This window comes from Alligator mississippiensis, chromosome 1 (assembly GCF_030867095.1).
Source record: "Alligator mississippiensis isolate rAllMis1 chromosome 1, rAllMis1, whole genome shotgun sequence".
In the NCBI taxonomy this organism is placed as follows: domain Eukaryota; kingdom Metazoa; phylum Chordata; order Crocodylia; family Alligatoridae; genus Alligator; species Alligator mississippiensis.
The window spans coordinates 102,134,346-102,154,080 of NC_081824.1; the positions used below are offsets into that span (position 1 = coordinate 102,134,346).

General features: G+C 42.2%; 1 protein-coding gene across 3 annotated transcripts in view; it reads right to left on the reverse strand.

The window, feature by feature from the left end:
* ROS1 (ROS proto-oncogene 1, receptor tyrosine kinase) overlaps positions 1-19,735 on the reverse strand; it is a 139,991-nt gene that overhangs the window by 53,645 nt on the left and 66,611 nt on the right. For all 3 annotated transcript variants that reach the window (XM_059733188.1, XM_059733183.1, XM_019479660.2), the window contains exons 27-33: positions 18,327-18,503; positions 15,307-15,512; positions 13,598-13,742; positions 7,662-7,894; positions 7,360-7,536; positions 4,488-4,662; positions 3,938-4,052 (exon numbers count right to left, since the gene is read on the reverse strand). In XM_059733188.1, coding sequence (XP_059589171.1) covers positions 3,938-4,052; positions 4,488-4,662; positions 7,360-7,536; positions 7,662-7,894; positions 13,598-13,742; positions 15,307-15,512; positions 18,327-18,503 — 1,228 coding nt within the window. The remainder of the gene's footprint in view (positions 1-3,937; positions 4,053-4,487; positions 4,663-7,359; positions 7,537-7,661; positions 7,895-13,597; positions 13,743-15,306; positions 15,513-18,326; positions 18,504-19,735) is intronic.

A 19,735-nucleotide genomic window follows, 5' to 3' on the forward strand; every position in this document is an offset into this window, starting at 1 on the left:
CAACCAAAAAGCCATACAGAAGTTATATGTACGTGTTATCAAGTTATTCATGTTATGGAGTCAGAACTCACTGAACTACTTGGTTACACTTCAAAGGGGTTTATGTAAATATTTTCTAAAATATTAATTGCTTGAGTTCAAAATGATCTATTTAGAGTCAAATGAACCACCGACTCACAACAAAAATCAGCAGAAGCCACTGACCTCTTCATTTTCCTGTGGAAAAGTAAATTTTACAAAACTGAGGAAAAATCAAAGATGCACCACAGACTCAATGAACAAACCAGGGGATTAACAGTTGGAAGAATACAGGGTTGTGAACATGCATGATCCCTGCATAAGGACAAGACTCTTACCCCTCTTCTCATCTGGCAGATGCACAGAAAGGAAGGGGCAATCTGTCCTTTATCAAATCAAAATCATTGTGGTCTTACCATATACAGTTCACTACTATTGTGTGCTTACAGAAGGGCATAGAGAACACTTACAACACCAGGGAATTATGCCTGAGTGAAATTATACCCAGTTGTGGCAGTGCTGTCAACTCTTCACCTAAGTAAACATTAAATTAACTTGGGGGGCAGGAAAAGTTTAATCTTTCAGTTCCTTCCATCACCTCCTAATTTTCTTGGACAGGGAACAGGACAGCTCTCCCACCACAGGTAGGGGCAATCTTGAGGATATCACTGCCAGGCCTTGGGTCTGCACAGAAGTAGTTAGGGATCTTCTGGAAGGGCTGGATGTTTTCAAATCTGTGGGCCCTGATGCCCTCCACCCATGGGTGTTGAGGGACCTGGCGGGGGTCATTGCTGTGCCCCTGGCCCGGCTGTATGAGCGATCGTGGTCCACAGGCCAAGTGCCCAGAGATTGGAAACTAGCTAATGTGGTCCCCATCTATAAGAAAGGGAGGAAGGAAGACCCGAGAAACTATAGGCCCATAAGCCTCACATCGGTCTTGGGGAAAGTCCTTGAAAAAATCATTAAGGAGCACATCTGTGAGGGGCCAGCAGGGGAGATCATGCCCAGAGGTAATCAACACGGGTTCATCAAAGGCAGGCCCTGCCAGACCAACCTGATGGCCTTTTATGACCAGGTAACTAAATCCCTGGATGATGGTGTTGCCGTGGATGTAGTCTTTCTGGACTTTAAGAAGGCCTTTGACACTGTCTCTCACCCCATTCTCATTAATAAACTGAGCGACTGTGGCATTGATGCCTACACAGTTGGATGGGTCAAAAATTGGCTGATGGGGAGCACCCAGAGAGTGGTGGTGGACAGGTCATACTCGACCTGGCGGGATGTGAATAGTGGGGTCCCCCAGGCTCAGTCCTGGGGCCCACACTGTTCAAAATCTTCATCAGCGGCTTGGACAAGGGGATGGAAAACATGTTGTCCAAGTTTGCCAATGACACCAAGATGTGGGGAGAGGTAGGCACACTCAAAGGGAGAGAGAGGCTGCAATTAGACTTAGACAGACTACAGAAGTGGGTGGACGGTAATAGGATGGGCTTCAATGTAGATAAATGCAGGGTGCTGCACCTGGGGAGAAGGAATCCACAGTATACATACAATATGGGCAGCTCCCCCCTTGTGAGCACAGAGGCAGAAAGGGATCTTGGAGTCATTATTGACTCCAAGATGAACATGAGCCACCAATGCCAGACAGCAGCCAGCAAAGCCAACCACACCTTGTCGTGCATCCAAAGATGCATCTCAAGCTGGCCCAGAGAGGTGATATTCCCTCTCTACACAACATTGGACTGGCCTCAACTGGAGTACTGTGTCCAGTTTTGGACACTGCACTTTAAGAAGGATGTGGCCTGCCTTGAGAGGGTTCAGAGGAGGGCCACCCGCTTGGTTGGAGGGCAACAGGGCAGGCCCTATGAGGAGATGCTGAGGGACCTGAACCTGTTCAGCCTCAGCAAGCGGAGGCTGAGGGGGGATTTGGTGGCTGCCTACAAACTCGTTAGGGGAGATCAGCAGCAAATAGGATGAGCCCTAGTCTCCCCAGCAGCACCTGGGGTGATGAGGAACAATGGCCAGAAGCTGCTAGAGAATAGGTTCAGGTTGGAGATTAGGAGGCACTATTTCACTGTCAGGGTAGCTAGGATCTGGAACCAACTTCCTAAGGAAGTGGTCCTCCCTCCTACCTTGGGTAAATTCAAAAAGAGGTTGGATGAACACCTGTCTGGGGTCACATGATCCTAGCGTGTGCTCCAACCAGTGGCGGGGAATTAGACTAGATGATCTATTCAGGTCCCTTCTGACCCCTAACTACTATGAAACGATGAAACATGACATTATAGAAATAGCTCCACAAAAATATATATTTAAAATATTATGAAATGCATTAACCAATCTTTAAATGAATTAGTCTTTACGTTGTATGTTTGTTCTATAACATTAAAAAAGAATCCCATCCAGATTCCAGATTAGGAAATGGAACCAAAGAACCAAAGAAGACATGGCTTACAAAAACATAAACTCAGAAAAAAGATGAATGGAAGTCATACTTTTAGTCTGGACACTACTGGGACAGGATTTTTAAATTGTAGTTAGAATTTTCTAGAGGCAAATGGATATGGGTATTTAGCATAAATTAATTATTGCTTGCCTGAGGATTAAGTAAACACATTTCCAAGAACCTGGAATATTTCATGCCTTTTTCTGACAACAATTTAACTTTTTCTCCTAATTTCTCTTAATTCCTCTGGATAACAAATTATGTATGTGTATTAAATTCAGAGCCAACTCTAGGGGTGTGTGGGGCCCAGGGCATATCAGCCTGTGTAGGGCCTGTGCGGGGTGGGGTAGCGAGTGGCTGGAGCACAGAGGGGGGACAGGATGGGGGGTGGCGAGCAGCCGGAGCAAGGAGCAGGAGGGGAGGGTTTGGCCAGTGACCGGAGTAAGGGTGGGGGTGGCAAGTGGCCACAGTGTAGAGCCGGTGGCGCACAGTGGCCACATGCAGTGGTGGTGCCCTTGGCAGGGCCTGTACGGCACTGTCTGTGCCGTACTGTGCCACGTTTGTGGCACTGTCTGTGCCACAAAGCGCAGGGCCTGGGGTGGTTGCCTCAATTCACACACATACACACACCCCAACCCCCACAAGGGACAGCTCTTATTAAATCATTCCAAATTTTGAACTGGAAAACTATCTAAAACATTAACTGATTAACCAAAGTTTTTTCCAAATATGTTCTGGTGTGTGGGAGATGACATAGAAATCCAGGATTTTCTATTTTTAGGAGTTTGTCTATGTCAGAAACATTGTGAAGATGATCTTTCACAAGATATTTCAGTATTTCTATCAGACACATCTTCAAGCACAAGGAAGACCTATCTTGGGTCTAGATTTTTTTTTAAATGATTAATGGTTTTGGGTACTTTGATGTTTGGGTACCCAATCTGATGCACCTCAAAAAGACTGATTTTCAGAACACACTCAGTAGAAGTCTCCTGAAAATGAAGCCTCTTTAAATTGTCTCAAAATGGGTATCTAGAACTGAGGGAGATAAAATTGCATATCTGTTTGGAGAATTCAGTCCTCTGCTTTTGAGGTCCCTTCCCAGTCTCATTAATTCATAACCATGTCTATCCCTTCTGTTAGCAAGTACAGAGGAAGATGCAACTCAAGACCAGAAATCCCCTTGCAGCACTCTCATGTACAATAAGTCAGGTGGCCAATGTTCTTTCATATTTTGTCTGAAAACAAATAAAGGGCCGCACAAAAATATTTTTGAAAGAAGGAATATGAAACTTTTACAAATCTCTAGAATAGCTTGTGTTTAGTCTATAATTGGGTTCAACATTTAGGTCTATTATTATTTCATCTGAACCTCTTTCCTGCCTTGTTCCTGTAAAACAATCTACCAGATGTACTTACATCAATTTGTCATTAGTCACTGGCTGATATGAAAGTGCCGTACAATTCATTTACCTGCTTTCCAAGATGTGGTATGTAAGATTACTTCCATTGTCTTCAGCTTTTTGCCATTGTACAACATTTTTATTCTCTTCTCTTTTTGGAATTCCTGGCTTACTTGGAACTCCAGCTTTTGGGCAAAATGAAAAAAGTAGAATCCTTAAAACATGAACATGATATGATGATGGACTAGAAGATCAAGAGCAAAACTTAGATAAACACATGTATGTTAAGAGACATAAAGAAAGCAAATGCTTGCAGCACTGGGACTCATGGAAAATTAATCTTTGGGCATTATTAGCAACACTTCAGTCAATACAGACTTCATAAGTTCCTATATATTAAGGTATATTATTTCAATTTCACTTTCTCTTTCCATTTCTCCCAATTTTGAAACACAGGCCTGCCTGCTTTCCATCCTTATGTAGCTACCATACCATGTGACTTGATTGCAGGAACTGAGGCTGAGAGCTTTGTTAAATTACCTGCCCAAATATATTCAAAATGTTTGATAAACTGGCAGATTTAAGATATTAGTCTAGAATAACATAATTTAAGGGCTTACCCATAGTTTTAAAGCTTGCTGGAGGTGAGATGCTGTGTGTTCCTGTTACATAAATTACACCTGCCCGCACAAAGTAGGCGGTGTGAGGAAGAATGCCTGTGAGATTACATGTAAACCTGGGTCCTTCAGCACATGAAGTAGTTGCAGGAGAAAACCAATAGTTCTTGGTCTGCCACTACAAAAAAAATACATCTTAGTCAACATTCCTACTTTATTAGGGATGAATATATAGCCCACTGAAATCAACAGTCTTTCAATTGACTACATTGGGCTTGGGTTCAGATCCTCTAAAAAAAACTGTATTACATATATCTTCTTCCAGACCAAAACTAATACTAGGCATTTTACATTTGTTTTTTATGAGAAGTGCAAGACCTGGAAATCACATACCCATGCATCATGGTACAAGTATGAAAAATTCTGCCCTTGGTCTGTTGTATTTAGGAGATAAGAAAATTTAGGACAGGGTTTTTTATTATTTAAAATACCCTTTTTTAAAAGATGGCACCCATTTGTGGCTTTGAATACACCGTCCATGCTACAGGAAGCACTGTGAGAAGACTAGGAGGAATTCTGGCACAGTCTTCTAAAATTCCCTTCTGAACTCCTAGGGCACGTCCAGATGAGTGTGCATGCGTGTCTTGCAGCGTCTCAAAGCCCTTTGAGACGCTGCAAGAGGCACGTGCGGGAACAAAAAAATGTTCCCCGCATTGCAAATTCACAGCGTGAGGGCAAAATTAGACCCCAAGAGTAAAAAAAAACTGCAGCGGAAAAAAGTGGGGATGGGCACAGTCCTGGACCATGTCCTGAGGCAACAGGAGGCTGGGTCCTCCACAGAGATGCTCAGGTAGCAGCCAGAGAGTCTCTATGGCTGGCCCTTGCCCTGGTGCTGAAACATGCTGAAGCTGGACCCAGATTCTAGTGCCAATAAGCGGGGAGTGGCGGGGGCTGGAGGAGAGGGGAAGGGGACCATGGGGGAAAACCCTGCTGGGCCTGCCCACTCCCCCAGCCCCCTGATCACTGCCCTACCCCTGCCTGCCCCCTAAGCCCCCGATCCCTGTCCTACCTGCCCCCGAGCCCCCCTGATCCCTGCCCCACCCAGCCCCAGCCGCCGCCTGCCCCCCTGAGTGCCCCCAATCACTGCCCTGCCAGGGCCCATGCCCCTCAACTCCCACAACTGCTCCCAATTGCTGCCCCCCCCCACCCCAGCATCCCGACAATTTAAAACAAAAACCAAAAAAAACCCAGCACTTACCAGCACTAGCAGCTGCCTTTGGGGTCACTGTGCCCCCCCACACACAGTGTGGGACCAGGTGACAACCACAGTGGCCCCAGCCCAGACCCTGCTGCCTCCTGCTGCATGGGGGGGCTCTGCCAGAAGGCCCCAGAGCCCCAACAACCCCTGCTACCATGATGAGTAGAGGCTTTTTTTTTTTTAAGTGCCAGAGGCTGGGGAGCTGGGGTGCAAGCAAGGGATGGGGCCGGGTGGGGCAGACATTGCAGGGTCTGGGGGAGTGGGCAGAGGGTGGGGCAGCCATCTGTGGTCTGCAGGAGCCAGCAGGGGATGGGGTCAGGCAGGGCAGCAACCCAGGGGCTGAGGGAGCAAGTGGAGGTGGGGCATGTGGGCCCTGCAGGGGGGATGGTAGCCCCTGCGAGGGCCATTTGGCCACTGTTGGGGGATCTGTAACCCCTGTGGGGGGGCTGTGGCTCCTGTGGGGGGAGGGGGCCGTAACCCCTGTGTGGGGGCTGTAAACCCTGTCAGGGAACTGGTAGGCTTCCAAATTGCTTTAACACTGTAGATATATCAATAAAACATTGCCCAACTGATCACTGTCTCCTACTCTCTCTCTCTCTAGTGGTCTTTTGTTTTAATTGTGGAGGAACAGGAATTTTGAGGTATTTTACAGAGTGATTTGGGTTTTTTTTTTTTAATCAGGGATTTTTCAGTTTTCCAATAGGGAACACCAGAATTCCTGCCAGGGAGGCCAGTGGCAGGACCCTGCCTGCTCAGAGCTGGCACCTTGGGCCCAGCTGAAGGTGGCTGACCTCCTGGCCAATTGGGGCCAGGAGGACATGCTTTGACAGTTCAAAGCAGGCCACCATGCCTGGAACATCTTTCAGGTGATAGCTGCCCAGATGGCCGGGCAGGGGGCACACATGGCAGCAGTGTTGCACAAAAGCCAACTCTGAAGCCACAGCCCACTGGCAGCTAGCCCAGATGCCTCATCCGGGTCTGGCAGGTGCACAGCAGGTCACAGCCAGGCAGCAGCCCCCACTGCCAGACTGCTGCAGTGGGTAGAGGGTGCAGGGAACTCTCAGGGCTGCTTCAGCAGTTCAGGTGGCACAAGGGGTAGTTTCCTCAGGTACCAATTGGCTGGACCCCAGAAGCTCCTGAGAGTGAGTAGCCCTGAGCTACTTGCCAGGGCAGCTTTTTACACTGTGGGGGACAGTAGAGGTGCTGGCCCTAGACTCTAGCTCCCCCTGGCCGTAGATCCAGGAGGAGCTGGGCAGGGTTATTTTGCCCCAAGTGGCACAACTTGCCCCACACCAAAGTGCATGTCCAGGTACGTGCACTGAGGCAAAATGCCCCAGCTCAAATTTGCAACACTTCTATTTAAGTGCTGCAAGCGCACGTGCCTGTGTATGTGGATGCACCCCTAGAAACTACATGCTGGCAAGATACCTCCCCGTTGTTCCTAGCACCATTGCTTTTACCTTGCCTCTTTCTGGAGGGTTAGAAGAGGCAATGACATATTCTCCAAATTCATTAGTGAGTATCCTTAACTCTTCTCTTGACTTCCCCATTCTGAGCATCCCTAAGGAGTTGAACAGATTCTACTTTTCACCTTAAAAGAAAAATGGAAGTTTTTACCTTCTGCAATTCAAACCAAAAGCTGGTTTTGTTAACATGTAAAGGAAGTGTCCATTCTATCTGTACACTGGTGTTTCTGGCAATAATATTGACTGGTACAGGTGGAGTCTCAAAAGTTGTTGCAAATACAGGGGCACTTTCAGAAAACCAGTTCTTCCCTGGATGGAAAGCAAGAACCTAACAGGAGAAAAAACTAGAACATATAACTTACTTTATAAAACAGTGACTTAGTCATTTGCTGCTGAAGATGTATAAGGATATTTTCAGGCTTAACCCATATAAAAAGTCACTTCTAACTATACCTTAATTTTGTACTTTGTTCCACTTTGGAGGTTGTTAATAGACCAGGCAAGCTTCCCATTTGGAAATTCACTTTTTTTCAAAGGAGTTGCAGGAATAGCAGGCAAGAAATTGATAAGGATTTGATAGCGAATTGATTCTCTAGGTCCATTTGGCTGTGAGGGCTCACTCCAAGATATATTGATGGTGTTGTCACACAGAACTAGCACCTCAATTTGGCCAACTGCCTCTGGTACTGAAACAAAAAGGAAAATAAAAACAAACCTTGTAGAGCTGGGTTTTTGTTTGTTATCAAATATGCTTGACAAATTATTTATTTTCGGTGGTTACAGTCTACCCTCAAAACAATACACTCAAAATTCACATTCTTGTATAATCAAACTGTACGCTGGTATAAAAACATTTTGAGGTACTATTTTAGATACATAATATTTTCCAATTTAGATATTTTAGACTTGGAAAGTATGTTTAGGTGCTATTCTACCATCTCCTTGGCTGCCCCACCATTCCAGAAAGCAAAATTATATAAATTGTTTTTTGTTACCCTGGCAGCAGAGCCATAAAACTCATGCTTTCTGCTAGACGCCTAGGCTAGGGATGGAAGTTACACATAAACCAGTATAAGTGACTGGAAACCAGTTCAGATCTGTAACATAACAAAAGTTCAGTGCACATAAATCACTTTCAAAATGACCAAAAACAGTTTAAGATGAGCCTGGATGGATACAGACTTAACTGATTTAGGCTAAATCAGTTTATTGAACTTCTGTCCCAGATGCCCTCCAGATTCAAGTTAATTCACAGTCCCCCAGCATCCCAGGATGTTTTGCACCTTCCTCACAAACCCTCCCCCCTCACAGGGTGGGTGGGCTAGCCTTGGTCCAAGATGTCTGCTCCAGCAAAGCAGGGTGGCATGCTCTAGCATTCCCTGGCTTCTGGCCTGAGTCACTGCAGGCATGTGGCTACGTTTCCAGAATCAAAATAAATGTCTGTTCATTTACTTATCAATTCAATCTACGCAGGTTAGGCTGACCTGCAAAGACTGAATCTATTCAGATATGGGATTTTTTTGACTGTCTGTACTTAGCCCAAGTCAGCAACTCAAATGTATAGCATGTTTAGAACTTAGCAATGCATATACAAAAGAAAAAATACATACATATTTCAACCAAAAATTATGTATAGTGGTAGCTAGCAATATCTAGAGATGGAAACATGAAACTTGGCTTCATTTGTAGATCTTCTTGAAATACAAGGAAAGTTTCAAGAAAAACCGTATAGTAGTTTTAAGGCTATAAATTGGGCAGTTGCACATGCGTAGTCTGATGTTGATTTCATTTTGTTTTGCTTGATTTTTAGAGCCGGAGTTTCTTAAATTGTTACTTTACCTCAGAAAAAGGATTACAATATCTTCTAGGATATTTATGTTTAAGTTCCATATGAAAGAAGTCAGAGTTTCTGCAGGTCAAGTACATAGAACTCATTTTATAATCCAATGAGATTTCTAAACTTCATAGGTGCACTACACTGATATTTTATATAATGAATACCATTGTTTTCTTCACTTTCTTAGCCAACTGACTCAGGCAGAAGTTTATAAAAGAAAAACAAAATATTAAATATATGTCACAGAAGCCTAACAATTCAAAATAGAGAGAACAATTAGGTTAACTAAGTTATCATCAATCTTATATTTCCATAAATTAATGTATTCTTCAGTGTTTTGTTCTGTCCCATTTTAAATGTATTAAACAATGAGACTTTAATCACTTTTCTTGAGGGACAACTATAAACTACAAGAGCTATGTTGCAACCAAATAATACTTTGCTTTTTTTATTTTATTGCATTGTTCCCTATTAAACCTTCATACTGTGGAATATATTCTAAACTAATTCAGATAAAGGACTTAGTTTTTTTTTTATATTAGCAAGGATTTGAATGAATATACACAGATTATTAAATAAAGTAGTGTGAATACTAAAGGTATTTTTCTGTGTATATTCATTCAAATTTCTAAACCTTCAACCATATTTGTATACATCTTCTGTGGTTTCCTTCTGTGAAAATCTGTGTGTGGGATAAGGGAATGAGGAAATGTCAGCATAAGGCCCCCTCTACACATTACATTTATTGCACAATTACCTGGTTAACTGCGCAATTAAATCAGACTGGTTACATGTGCAAATAAATTATGGTGCCTTAAAAACATCCAACCAGCTATAAAGCTATCATTTGAAAGTGTTTAATAACTTTATAGCTGGTTTCTAACCAGCTTTAATTTACCCATATAGTCTGTGGCCCAGTGGCTTAGAAACACAGGTGCTGCAATCTCCCAGCCATGAGAGTGTCCTATGGCTGCAAAGACTGAAAGTTGGCAGGACTCTCAGCCCCATCTGTTCCCCATACCATGGTTCCATGTGGGGTGCACCAAGGGCTGAGAGTCCTGCCAGCTGTGGGACTCACAGTTGTAGGAGCTTGATATTTGCAGATGGTGATCCTGGGCTCGCCCTATACTGGCCATAATGCATGACAGGATCTGATGTTGGATCCCACAGTTATGCCTTCTGCCATGCACATGTGGCATGGCAGGAGGCGTGATTGTGTGGATCATGCATTAGGTCCCATTGCGCCTTTACCTTTGTGTATAGAGCAGCCCTAGGGATGGGGTAGAGTATTTGGTGTGGGCATATAGAAAACATGTTCTGAGGGTAGTAGCTACCCTGAGTTAATGGATCTGAAGAATTAATAGTTAGACCAGTGATTCTCAACCAGAGTTCCATTGCAACCTGAGGTGCCTTAAGATCCTTTTAAGGGCACCACAGCGTGATACACAGTTGGGCGCATCTGCATGTTCATGTTCACTTTTGGTAATGCACATTAAATTTAGTACTTCCACTGTGAGGTATAAAAAGCCACATTAATCCATTGTAATGTGCATTAGTGAAAGCACGTGGATTTTGGGATGTTTTAATACACATTAAAATAGGCTAACGCACATTAAAGCACATGTGTAGACACACACAATGTTAGATTTGTTAGGTGTATAAACATGATTCACAAAGATTTCAAATAGGAATTCTTGGTGGTCAAAACCACTATGACCTGCTGTGGTCTTTCTGAGCTTTTTGCAACAGGAAAAAAGATGCTATATTTTTTTTCCATAGTCAAAAAATGAGTGAAAACTAAGACCTGGTATTTTCCTCTAGTCCAACACAGTGTGCCTCAAGTATAAAAGGTTGAGAACCACTAAGCCAGGCAGTTGTATATTAGGAGCTCCACTGTATCCTTAACCTCAAATTAATCCTCTATGACCTGCATTTTTAAAATGAGTTATATTTTTGGATGCCCAAAATGAGAGACCATGTGCAGAAGAAATGAGCCCAGTGCTGTAAAAATTAAGTTCCTTAAATATAAGACCCCCTTTCTTTGGTAACAAGAACATATCAAAGGTAATAAGGAAATATCATCTGGACAGTTACAGACTGTGGGTGTGTCTACACATGCTATTAATGCTATAAAGGTTTACTACATAGCAAAATTCTGCACAGTAAGCTTTCCCTGGGAGCACATCTACATGTACTCCTTGTTGAGAGCAACCTGGTACAGGGCTGCTCCTGCCCTGCTCCAGGATCCCCCAGGGTGCTAGCCCAAGGACTGGCAGGGAGCATGGAGCCAGTACTCAGCCAGTCCCATGCTGAGTGGGGATTTCCTGGCCATACTCTTTGTATCTCTTCAAAACTAACTCAAAGTTTGTTCTTCCTCTTTGCACCAAAATGAAATGAGGAAACTCATAGAAAATTCTACCTGCTAAGTGCTGCTATGATTTGAAAATTTGCCAAGGAAATATGATTAGGTAAGTCAAACATATTAAATATACTGCTTTGCCTATCTGATATCCATGTCAGCTAGTTGTTACTTAGCCATTTTGCCAAAGCAAAGACTTCTGAAATTCACAAGACCATAAATTAGTTTATAGCATGCCCAGACTGTACCTTATATTTTTTCTTACTAACCACTAAGACAAGATGTAAGTTAAGTTTTCAACTAGGTAGAGTGTCAAATACATCAAAAGGAGCTCTTTGTAAATTATCTACTTGAACCACTTATTTTATTTTTAGATGTATTTTTTCCATAGAATACACTTATGATTTGGCTACAAGATCATAAACTCTTTAAGTTAATTTTGCATGAGTTGTATTGGTAAGGAGAACAAAAGATTTATTGCTCTGATAGCTAAGCAATATGTGAAGTAAGAGTGACACTCTGTGGCAGGCCTAATGCATTTATTTTCTCTAGTCCTATTTCTTTCTAGTCTCCTCCTATCCTTAATATTTGAAGAGAACCAAAGACCAAATCAAGCTTCACTAATATGAAACAAAGAAAACACTGTGAAAACAAAGAAAAGACTGAGATAGAATCCACAGATGTCTGAGCTGTTAAATAAGCTAAGACAAGAAAGAAACACTGATAGCATCTGATTAAAATTAAAACTAATAAGTATACTCAGAATACTACAAGGACAAAAGCCAGGACACATGCACAGTCTAACAACAGCTGGGGAGAGAATTCCTGGGAAAACAGTTTTCCATTGGAAAAGGCAATTTCATCAAAAGGAAAACATTTAAAATTTGACATTTTTCTTCTCCTAAACCTTTTTTTTTTTTTTTTTTTTTTTTTTAAGAGAGGGAGCTTTGTTTTGGCTCTGCTGTCTTGTTTTGATTTTAGAGTTTTGTTCTGAGATTCCCATTTCATTTTAGCTTGATGCTGTAAAATTCCATTTTTCACTTTTGTGCCTCATTCTCTCTTTTTCCACATTCTTTCACTGGCTCTCTGCATCTTGCTTCAGTTTGGTTCAGTTGACCCACATGAAGTTACAGGAAGACCTGCTGCAGCCTCTCCAGCAGGGTTTTCCCACAAACCCTGCTAATTAAACCTCTGCTTGTATATTTGTGCTGGTGCCACTGCCACTCCCGGAGATCCAATCGGAGACATCCATCAATGGAGCTAGCAGACAACAAGAGTGCAATAAGAGTGATGTCTCTCCACTTCCATTGCTGTGTGCACTGGTTTCAGTGGACAAGTCTAAGTGTAGGCAGTTAGAGTGTATGTATAGGGTGTTTGGGTGGATCCCAAGATGGCAACTGAGGAGATTTGATATCACCTGTACTATAACATGAGCCACAAATCAACAGCAGAAGTTAGGAATAACATTTCCTATTTGTTGTTTTCAGAAACAGTTTTCTAAGTCAAGGAAGCTCGCTTAGATAGCCTTTAGTAGCACAACAAAGGAAAGAACGAGAGAAATTCATAGATTCATAGATGAGGAATTCAATGATGAGGAATAGGCTATTTTCTTCTTAATTTAAGATGAAGGAAAATTTTAAATTATCACATTTTTAGGATAAAATAGACATTTCTATTTTCCAGATAGTGCTAATGCTCTCTCTGTTATATGGTGTCAGATATCAGCTTCAAAATCTATGAGCTATCTCATATTGTCACTCAATGTGCGGATTCTATCTAGCCCATCTGGGCATTTCTAAAGAAGTGCTAATGCTGAGAGCAGTATACAAGCTAGAAATGCTCACACACATTAAATTTAAGACAATACCAGAGTCAAAAGAAGTCATTGCCTAGCCATTATCTTGCCCTTGTTTTATGTCTTCTCAGGGAACCAGCAAACAAGAGCATTAGACAGTGTGTACATTTGCTCAGAGATTCAAATCTCACAGACATATACTTTGACCTCCAGGATATTGTAAAGTATCAATAGATTACGTTTTGTTAGGAAGTTTCCTATTTTTCTCACTCCTCATCATTACTAAAAATGAAAAGGGCCTTATTCACACAGGCATAACCCTAAATTATGTGAACAAAGTACATTAGTATAACCAAGAACAAAATTAGGCCCCCAAACAGAAGAAATCTAAAACTTACCTCCATAGAAAGTTGTGCCAATGGTTTCTTTCCCCAAGGATGGCTGTTCAGAAGTTTCTGAATAATAGTTTTTCACTGCCACTTGTATGACATACCTTGAAAACGGATCTAGGCCTTCAATAACGGTTATATTTTTTTGACTTTCCTGTAATGAAGAGGCAGAATCTCAGACAGTAAGTATGTTTTGGTAAACAAAGAACTACAAGTTCAAACAATCATCTAGCAATGAAATAAGTTTATAAATGTATAAAATAATCAGGAAAGATGCCAATATGACAGTTTGGGAAATGAATCTCTATCAGCTGAAAAATTTGTTCAGTGAATATTTTAAATATATAACATTTCAACCTCCATTTTGAATGTAGCATTTAGTGTGGCTTTGGACATATGTTTTGTCACAGGAACTTGGCACCTAATGAAAAAATTATGACTGAGAAGCTGTAGTGAGTTATTAGCACTGAATGGATCTACTCTAGGGAAACAAAGGGATATGCTAGAAGAAGAGCATAAACAACCTTCTGCTTGGAAACCAACCAGGGAAGATCAGAACCTGGAAATTCTCCAGTGAAAGCACATGGCACGACAGGTGGCAGATCCTGCTTTGTAAGAAAACTATTTTTCTAAATAGGAAGGCCATTCAGCTGCCAAAAGCAAGATGGCCAGACCAAGACGGCCAGAAGGTTTACCCAACCTGAAGACTTAGACTAAATCAGGGCTCACAAGGATGATGAGGACATGACAGAAAAGTATTCAGGAATTTACTTCTTTTCATAGATACAAGAATCTTGTGTGTGTTTTAAAAGTAAGCTACATGTATGTGTAAAATTTCCTCTCCTAAGCTTGCATCCCTTGCTTTGCTGCCATATTGTCACTGAAAGCTGTAAAGCAGAAACCAGGGCTCCTGCAGCCAAGTGAACTCTTTAGGAATATATAAAGTAACCAAGAGCATAGTAGGACTAGGGCCTAATTCTGGGGTCATCTGACCAAGAAAGGTGTCAAATATAAGTGTATGCATCTGCAAACCCACTAGGGAGACTAAACAGATCTGCTCAGTTACTATCCAAACCCAGAAGTTTAGTAACGTGCTATCTAGCCCTGGGCTCCCATTACAACAGAATGGTGCCTGCCTAGGAAACAAAATTCAGCTAGGCTTCATCAGCAAGACTGAAATATTAGAAAATTAAGGGCCCTGTTTATCCACAGACCAGATACAACACAGCCCATGATATTGCACTCTACCAACATACTTAAACTTGGACACTGGTGAATTACTCCCAGGGATGAACTGGGTTCTTTCAGTTTCTGTGCCTTTGTAATCCATGGCTGCCAACAAGCATGTCTATTAGAGCTATGTGCAATGGTGTTTTTTGCCACATAGACAAGTGTCCTTGAGGAAATGGTCTGAGATCAACGAGCCATTTCACATCAAGTTCCAAAGAACCCTCAAACAATATCATTGCAGAACCTTGGGAACAAATGAGGAGCTGCTCCTATCAAAGAATCAAGACACTGCTAAGAAGCAGAACAGGAGATCATCACCAGGATACGTTTTTAATTGAGTGGGAAGTTAATATGTGATAGTGTTTTCTTGTAGAAAAATTGCTTGTACAAGGTTTCATAACAGAATATTAAATGCCTAGAGGTGACCTGGAGTCACCTGCTCATAAATTATATCAGGCAACTATTCACTAAAAAGTAGTCAGTCTTACCATTATTCTACACTGTAGTCCGGATGAACAGCTCATACCCCTGCTGGCAATTTTTCCATAGTACACAAGATATGTTGGAGTAGGGAGAGTTATGCCTGGGCACAAAAGCTGTGTTTTGACAGGTGGCAACCTCACTGTAATACTGGTATTTGTAGGATAAACTATAGGTTTCTCAGCATTGGAGGCAAGAATCAAGCATTCTTTATCTAAAAGGGAGGGAAAAAACATTTGAAAGCATACACACCAACTGCTGAAACCTCCTTAGCCTGATGAAGGGTTTTTGAACTCGAAAGCTTGCTTAATAACTATTCTCCAACTATTTGGGTTGGTCTAATAAAAGATATCAAATTCAACCCAGGAACCTTGTCTAACTGTAGCAAGGGCACTCTTATGTCTGGGTGTGCTCCTACTACCATTTGTCACTGAAAGAGTAACCAAATTACTGGTTTCAAATCTACATGTAACACATTATCTTTGCAGCCAGCAAAAGTAACATTTCTCAAAGTGTGGATTTTACTTATTTTCATTAAAGGAATCAAACCCAGATTTTCCATGGGGTTTAGGCACATTCTGAGGCATTTAAATGTCTGAGAAATCTGGTCTCTCTCTCCTCCCCCACCACAGACTGGGGGGGACAAGTAGGGTCTGTGGGGGGATCAGTAGGGCAAGTGGGGTCCACAACTGGAATGGGGGACAACTGGAATCTTCAGGGAGGTAAGGGGGATCAGTGGGGCTAATGCATTTCATTGGGGTGCTTGGGAAGATTGGTAGGCTAGCAGGGTCCACAGGGACCTTGGGAGGCTAGGGGGTTCCCCCTAGGACCAGGGGCTATTTTTAGCCCCCTAACTCTCCCCCAGACTAACAACCCCCCCAGCAAATGCTGGTCAAACTGGCACTGGGAGTGGCTTGCAGGATGGGATATTTGGCAGGTTCAGGTAGGCTGGCTGGTCTGCAAGGGTGGGTTGTCTGTCTAGGTGCTGGGCAAGGGGCTGGGGGGCTAAAAATAGCCCAGTCCTGGGGGTTGGGTAGGAAAACCACAGCCCCAGAACTGGGGCCAGCAGCTGGGCTTTCCCAGCCCTTGGGCTGTGCTGGAAAATGTATAGAAGTTCACTTAGATCCGTCTTGCCAGATCCAATCTAAGTTAGACTCTCTCAGAGGTACAGTTAACTTAGATCATGTTGGCCATTTTTAGACCAATCTAAACTTCCTGAACTTTTCACTTGGATCCACTTAACTAGGGATCTAAGCGTAATGTCTGCACCTGGGCAAACTAAGTTAGATTGGCTGGCCATTTTTAATATGACCTCACCTTCCCCTAATGTCTCCAAACGTATGTATGTACTCTAGGTTTTGTGATCATCTTTGTATTAGCAGCATTCATATCATTGGCAATGTGTAGGGGGTGCATGCGGGTGCACGTGCACCCCCTAAGATTGGCCGTGCACCCCCTGGAAGCACCAGCCATGAAGCCAGAAATGCCGGTGGAAGTACACTTCTGGTTTCACTGGTTTCGTTGTTGATGGTTCCGGGCTTGCTGGTTCGGCCACTGTAGGACCACCCCCCCACCATCAGCAATCAGCTGTTAGGAGACCCCCCGCTCCCTGTTGGGAATCTGGTCCCCACCCCAGACTCGGGACACTCCAGTCACCCATGATTCACAGTCACAATAGAGAATGGAAAAAATATATATGGAGACAGAAGGGGGTTGGTACTATGTAGATCTTTAATTTCCCTACTGAGAGATCTGAGCATGTAGGGATCTCAATTTGGCAGAAATGTAGGGATCTCAATTTGGCAGATCTCAGTTTGGCAGAAATAAATGAAGGATTCTGCCCTGTATTTTTATCTCTGTTTAGAGAAGAAAAAACCTGGTTGTTGATGGTACCAATCTAGTTCTACAGTTATAATAAAAACATGTTTAACCTGACACAAAGTTATCTCAAACCACAGTGATTGGTAGAATTTGTGATATGTTAACCACTTCCAGGGAAAGCTACTCACTACTGTTGCCTCACTGTATGGCAATAAAATGGGTTAGAATGGAGAAAAGCTACAACAAAATATATGCACATATGGCTAATGAAGTAAATAATTGTATCAGCCACAAAAACTATTCTTTAAAAATATCAAACTTTAATATACTACATTTGCCTTAGTGAGCTACAGTTCTAGCCCTTCTTTGCAAACACATTAAAATATATCAAGGGATATCTTCAGGAAGCAAGATCCCTACTTAGAAATGTGTACTCCCTGTACCAGTGCCAGATCACCAAGCTTTCTCTGTACACAGATTTGAATGGAATAAACTGAGCCAAAGTATCTGTATGAAGCAAAACAAGGCTGGTTCAGAGCTGCTGGGAGCAAGTGAAGATTGTTAGGCTTTAACTGTGAAGGGGGTTGTTCTATTAAAATAGGAGCTTTTTAGTCTATTAGTTCAGAGGTTCTCAAACTGTGGGTCACGACCTCCCGGGAGACCATGAGCAACTTAAAAGGGGGCACAAACTTCCCAGGGGGTACATGCAACGGTGCAGGGAAGTGGCACATGGCGGCAGTGCAGAGTGGTGGATGGCAGACAGAGAGTTCCCCATCCCCTGCCGCCTCCATCCAGCACTCGAGGTCATGGTATCACAAAGTTTGAGATCTCATGTATTAGTTTAACTAATTATTTATAATATACTAAATGTCCTAGTGGCCTTTCTGATTTTCTGCCATTAGAAATATAAACCCTATAGATCACCAGGAAGTCTAAACCTTTACAGATCTACACATTCTTTTCTTACTTATTGTCTAACCACTCACATGCCATGCTCATGGTGTACATGTATCCTCCACTGTCATTATGATCTTATATATGATATACATGTAACCAGCTTTCCTTCTTCCTCCCAAATGTGTATCTTATTATCTATTTTCTTCTGAAATGTATTTGCAATCAGCTGGTAAAATTTAAATATACACAAATAGGCTAATTTACAATCTAAGGTTAAAAAAGGGTGTTAATATTTCTAGAAACCTGTTACCTGGATAGGGTTGCATGACTAAGCTGTAGGCTAAGATTTGCAACTTTCCATGTGCTCTTTTCTGGATGAAGAGTGCTTTGCTTTCTTTATTTGCTTGATAAATTGTGGTATAGTCCTTTGTTACGATACTCCAATATATAAACTGTCTGTCAACCGTCAAACTGCCAAAAGTCATATCTGCAGAAAAAACATTAAGTTTTGGGATGAAAATTAAGGAGGAAATTTTCAAAAGAATAGGTGGATAGTTGTTCAATAGCTATGAAAGCAAGCTAGACACCTAGCTCTCATCTATGCCCTTTAAAATCTCTCCTTGAAACAGACTTCCAACATTTTCCTTCTCTTATATAAATTTTGTTATAAGTTCTGTTGGAGTTCAGTTACCAAAACCTTTAATCCTATAAGACAAAATGTAGATAATTCTTTATCATTACTGAAATCCTTTAGTCTCTTTCCATGGGTACAGATCCATGAGATACTTACTATACACTACACAAATGATGCTCAGCTCTTCTGTATAGTGAATCACTGAAATTTGGAGTTAGGTTACTCTTTGAAAAATGTGTAGTAACTTTACTACATTCTGTGTCCATTCCTGCAGCCATTTTCCTCCTGGAGTTATCATTTGCTCAGTGCAAACTGGCTCTCCCACCACCTCAGGGACAAGTGCCATAATAGTGCCTAATGCCTACACCTAGCTCAGGAGAGCTGGTCCTTACTACGGAGTAAATTCAGGGGTAAATTATTCCATAGTAATTGCAGCAGGTGTTCAAATCCTAAGATGAGATCTTAAAAGCAATGTCCTGCCTGCTGTGCAGGAACACTGAAGGATATTTTGTAAAAATACAAATTTACTCATGTGTCTGAATAAAGTTTCCAGGACTAGGCTGAAATGAAGCAACTAAGATCCTGTTTTAGCATTATAAAGTAGTCAGCAGAGTAAAGCCATTTTATATATAAAAAAAATCTTCACATCTTCAGAACATCTTCCTAATACTAACCTTTCTATTTCTATGGTAATAAAGTAAATATACTGGCATCCATTGGCAATAGCATTGATGCAGTCATACATGTCTATATGACTGATGACTTAATGGGCAACATATGTGTTAGGATGACTATATTTGGATCTTAGGGAGCACTGGATTTGCAGCCGAATACAAGGCTATAACCTGTGGCCTAGCAAAGCTGCTAACCACAAGGCAGAATGATATATTAAAAGAAACATTGCAAGACACCTAGGCAAGCATTTTTCTAACACTGTAGCAGTGTCGCAAGATATACTCATTGTATAAATAGAACAGGATGCAGCCACCAGCTATCGTTAGGAGATAAGCAGAAGCAAGACTTTGGGGATGGTGAAGAAATCAGCAAGAAGTCGCAAGTGACCGAGAGAAGCTGGGGTCAGAGTT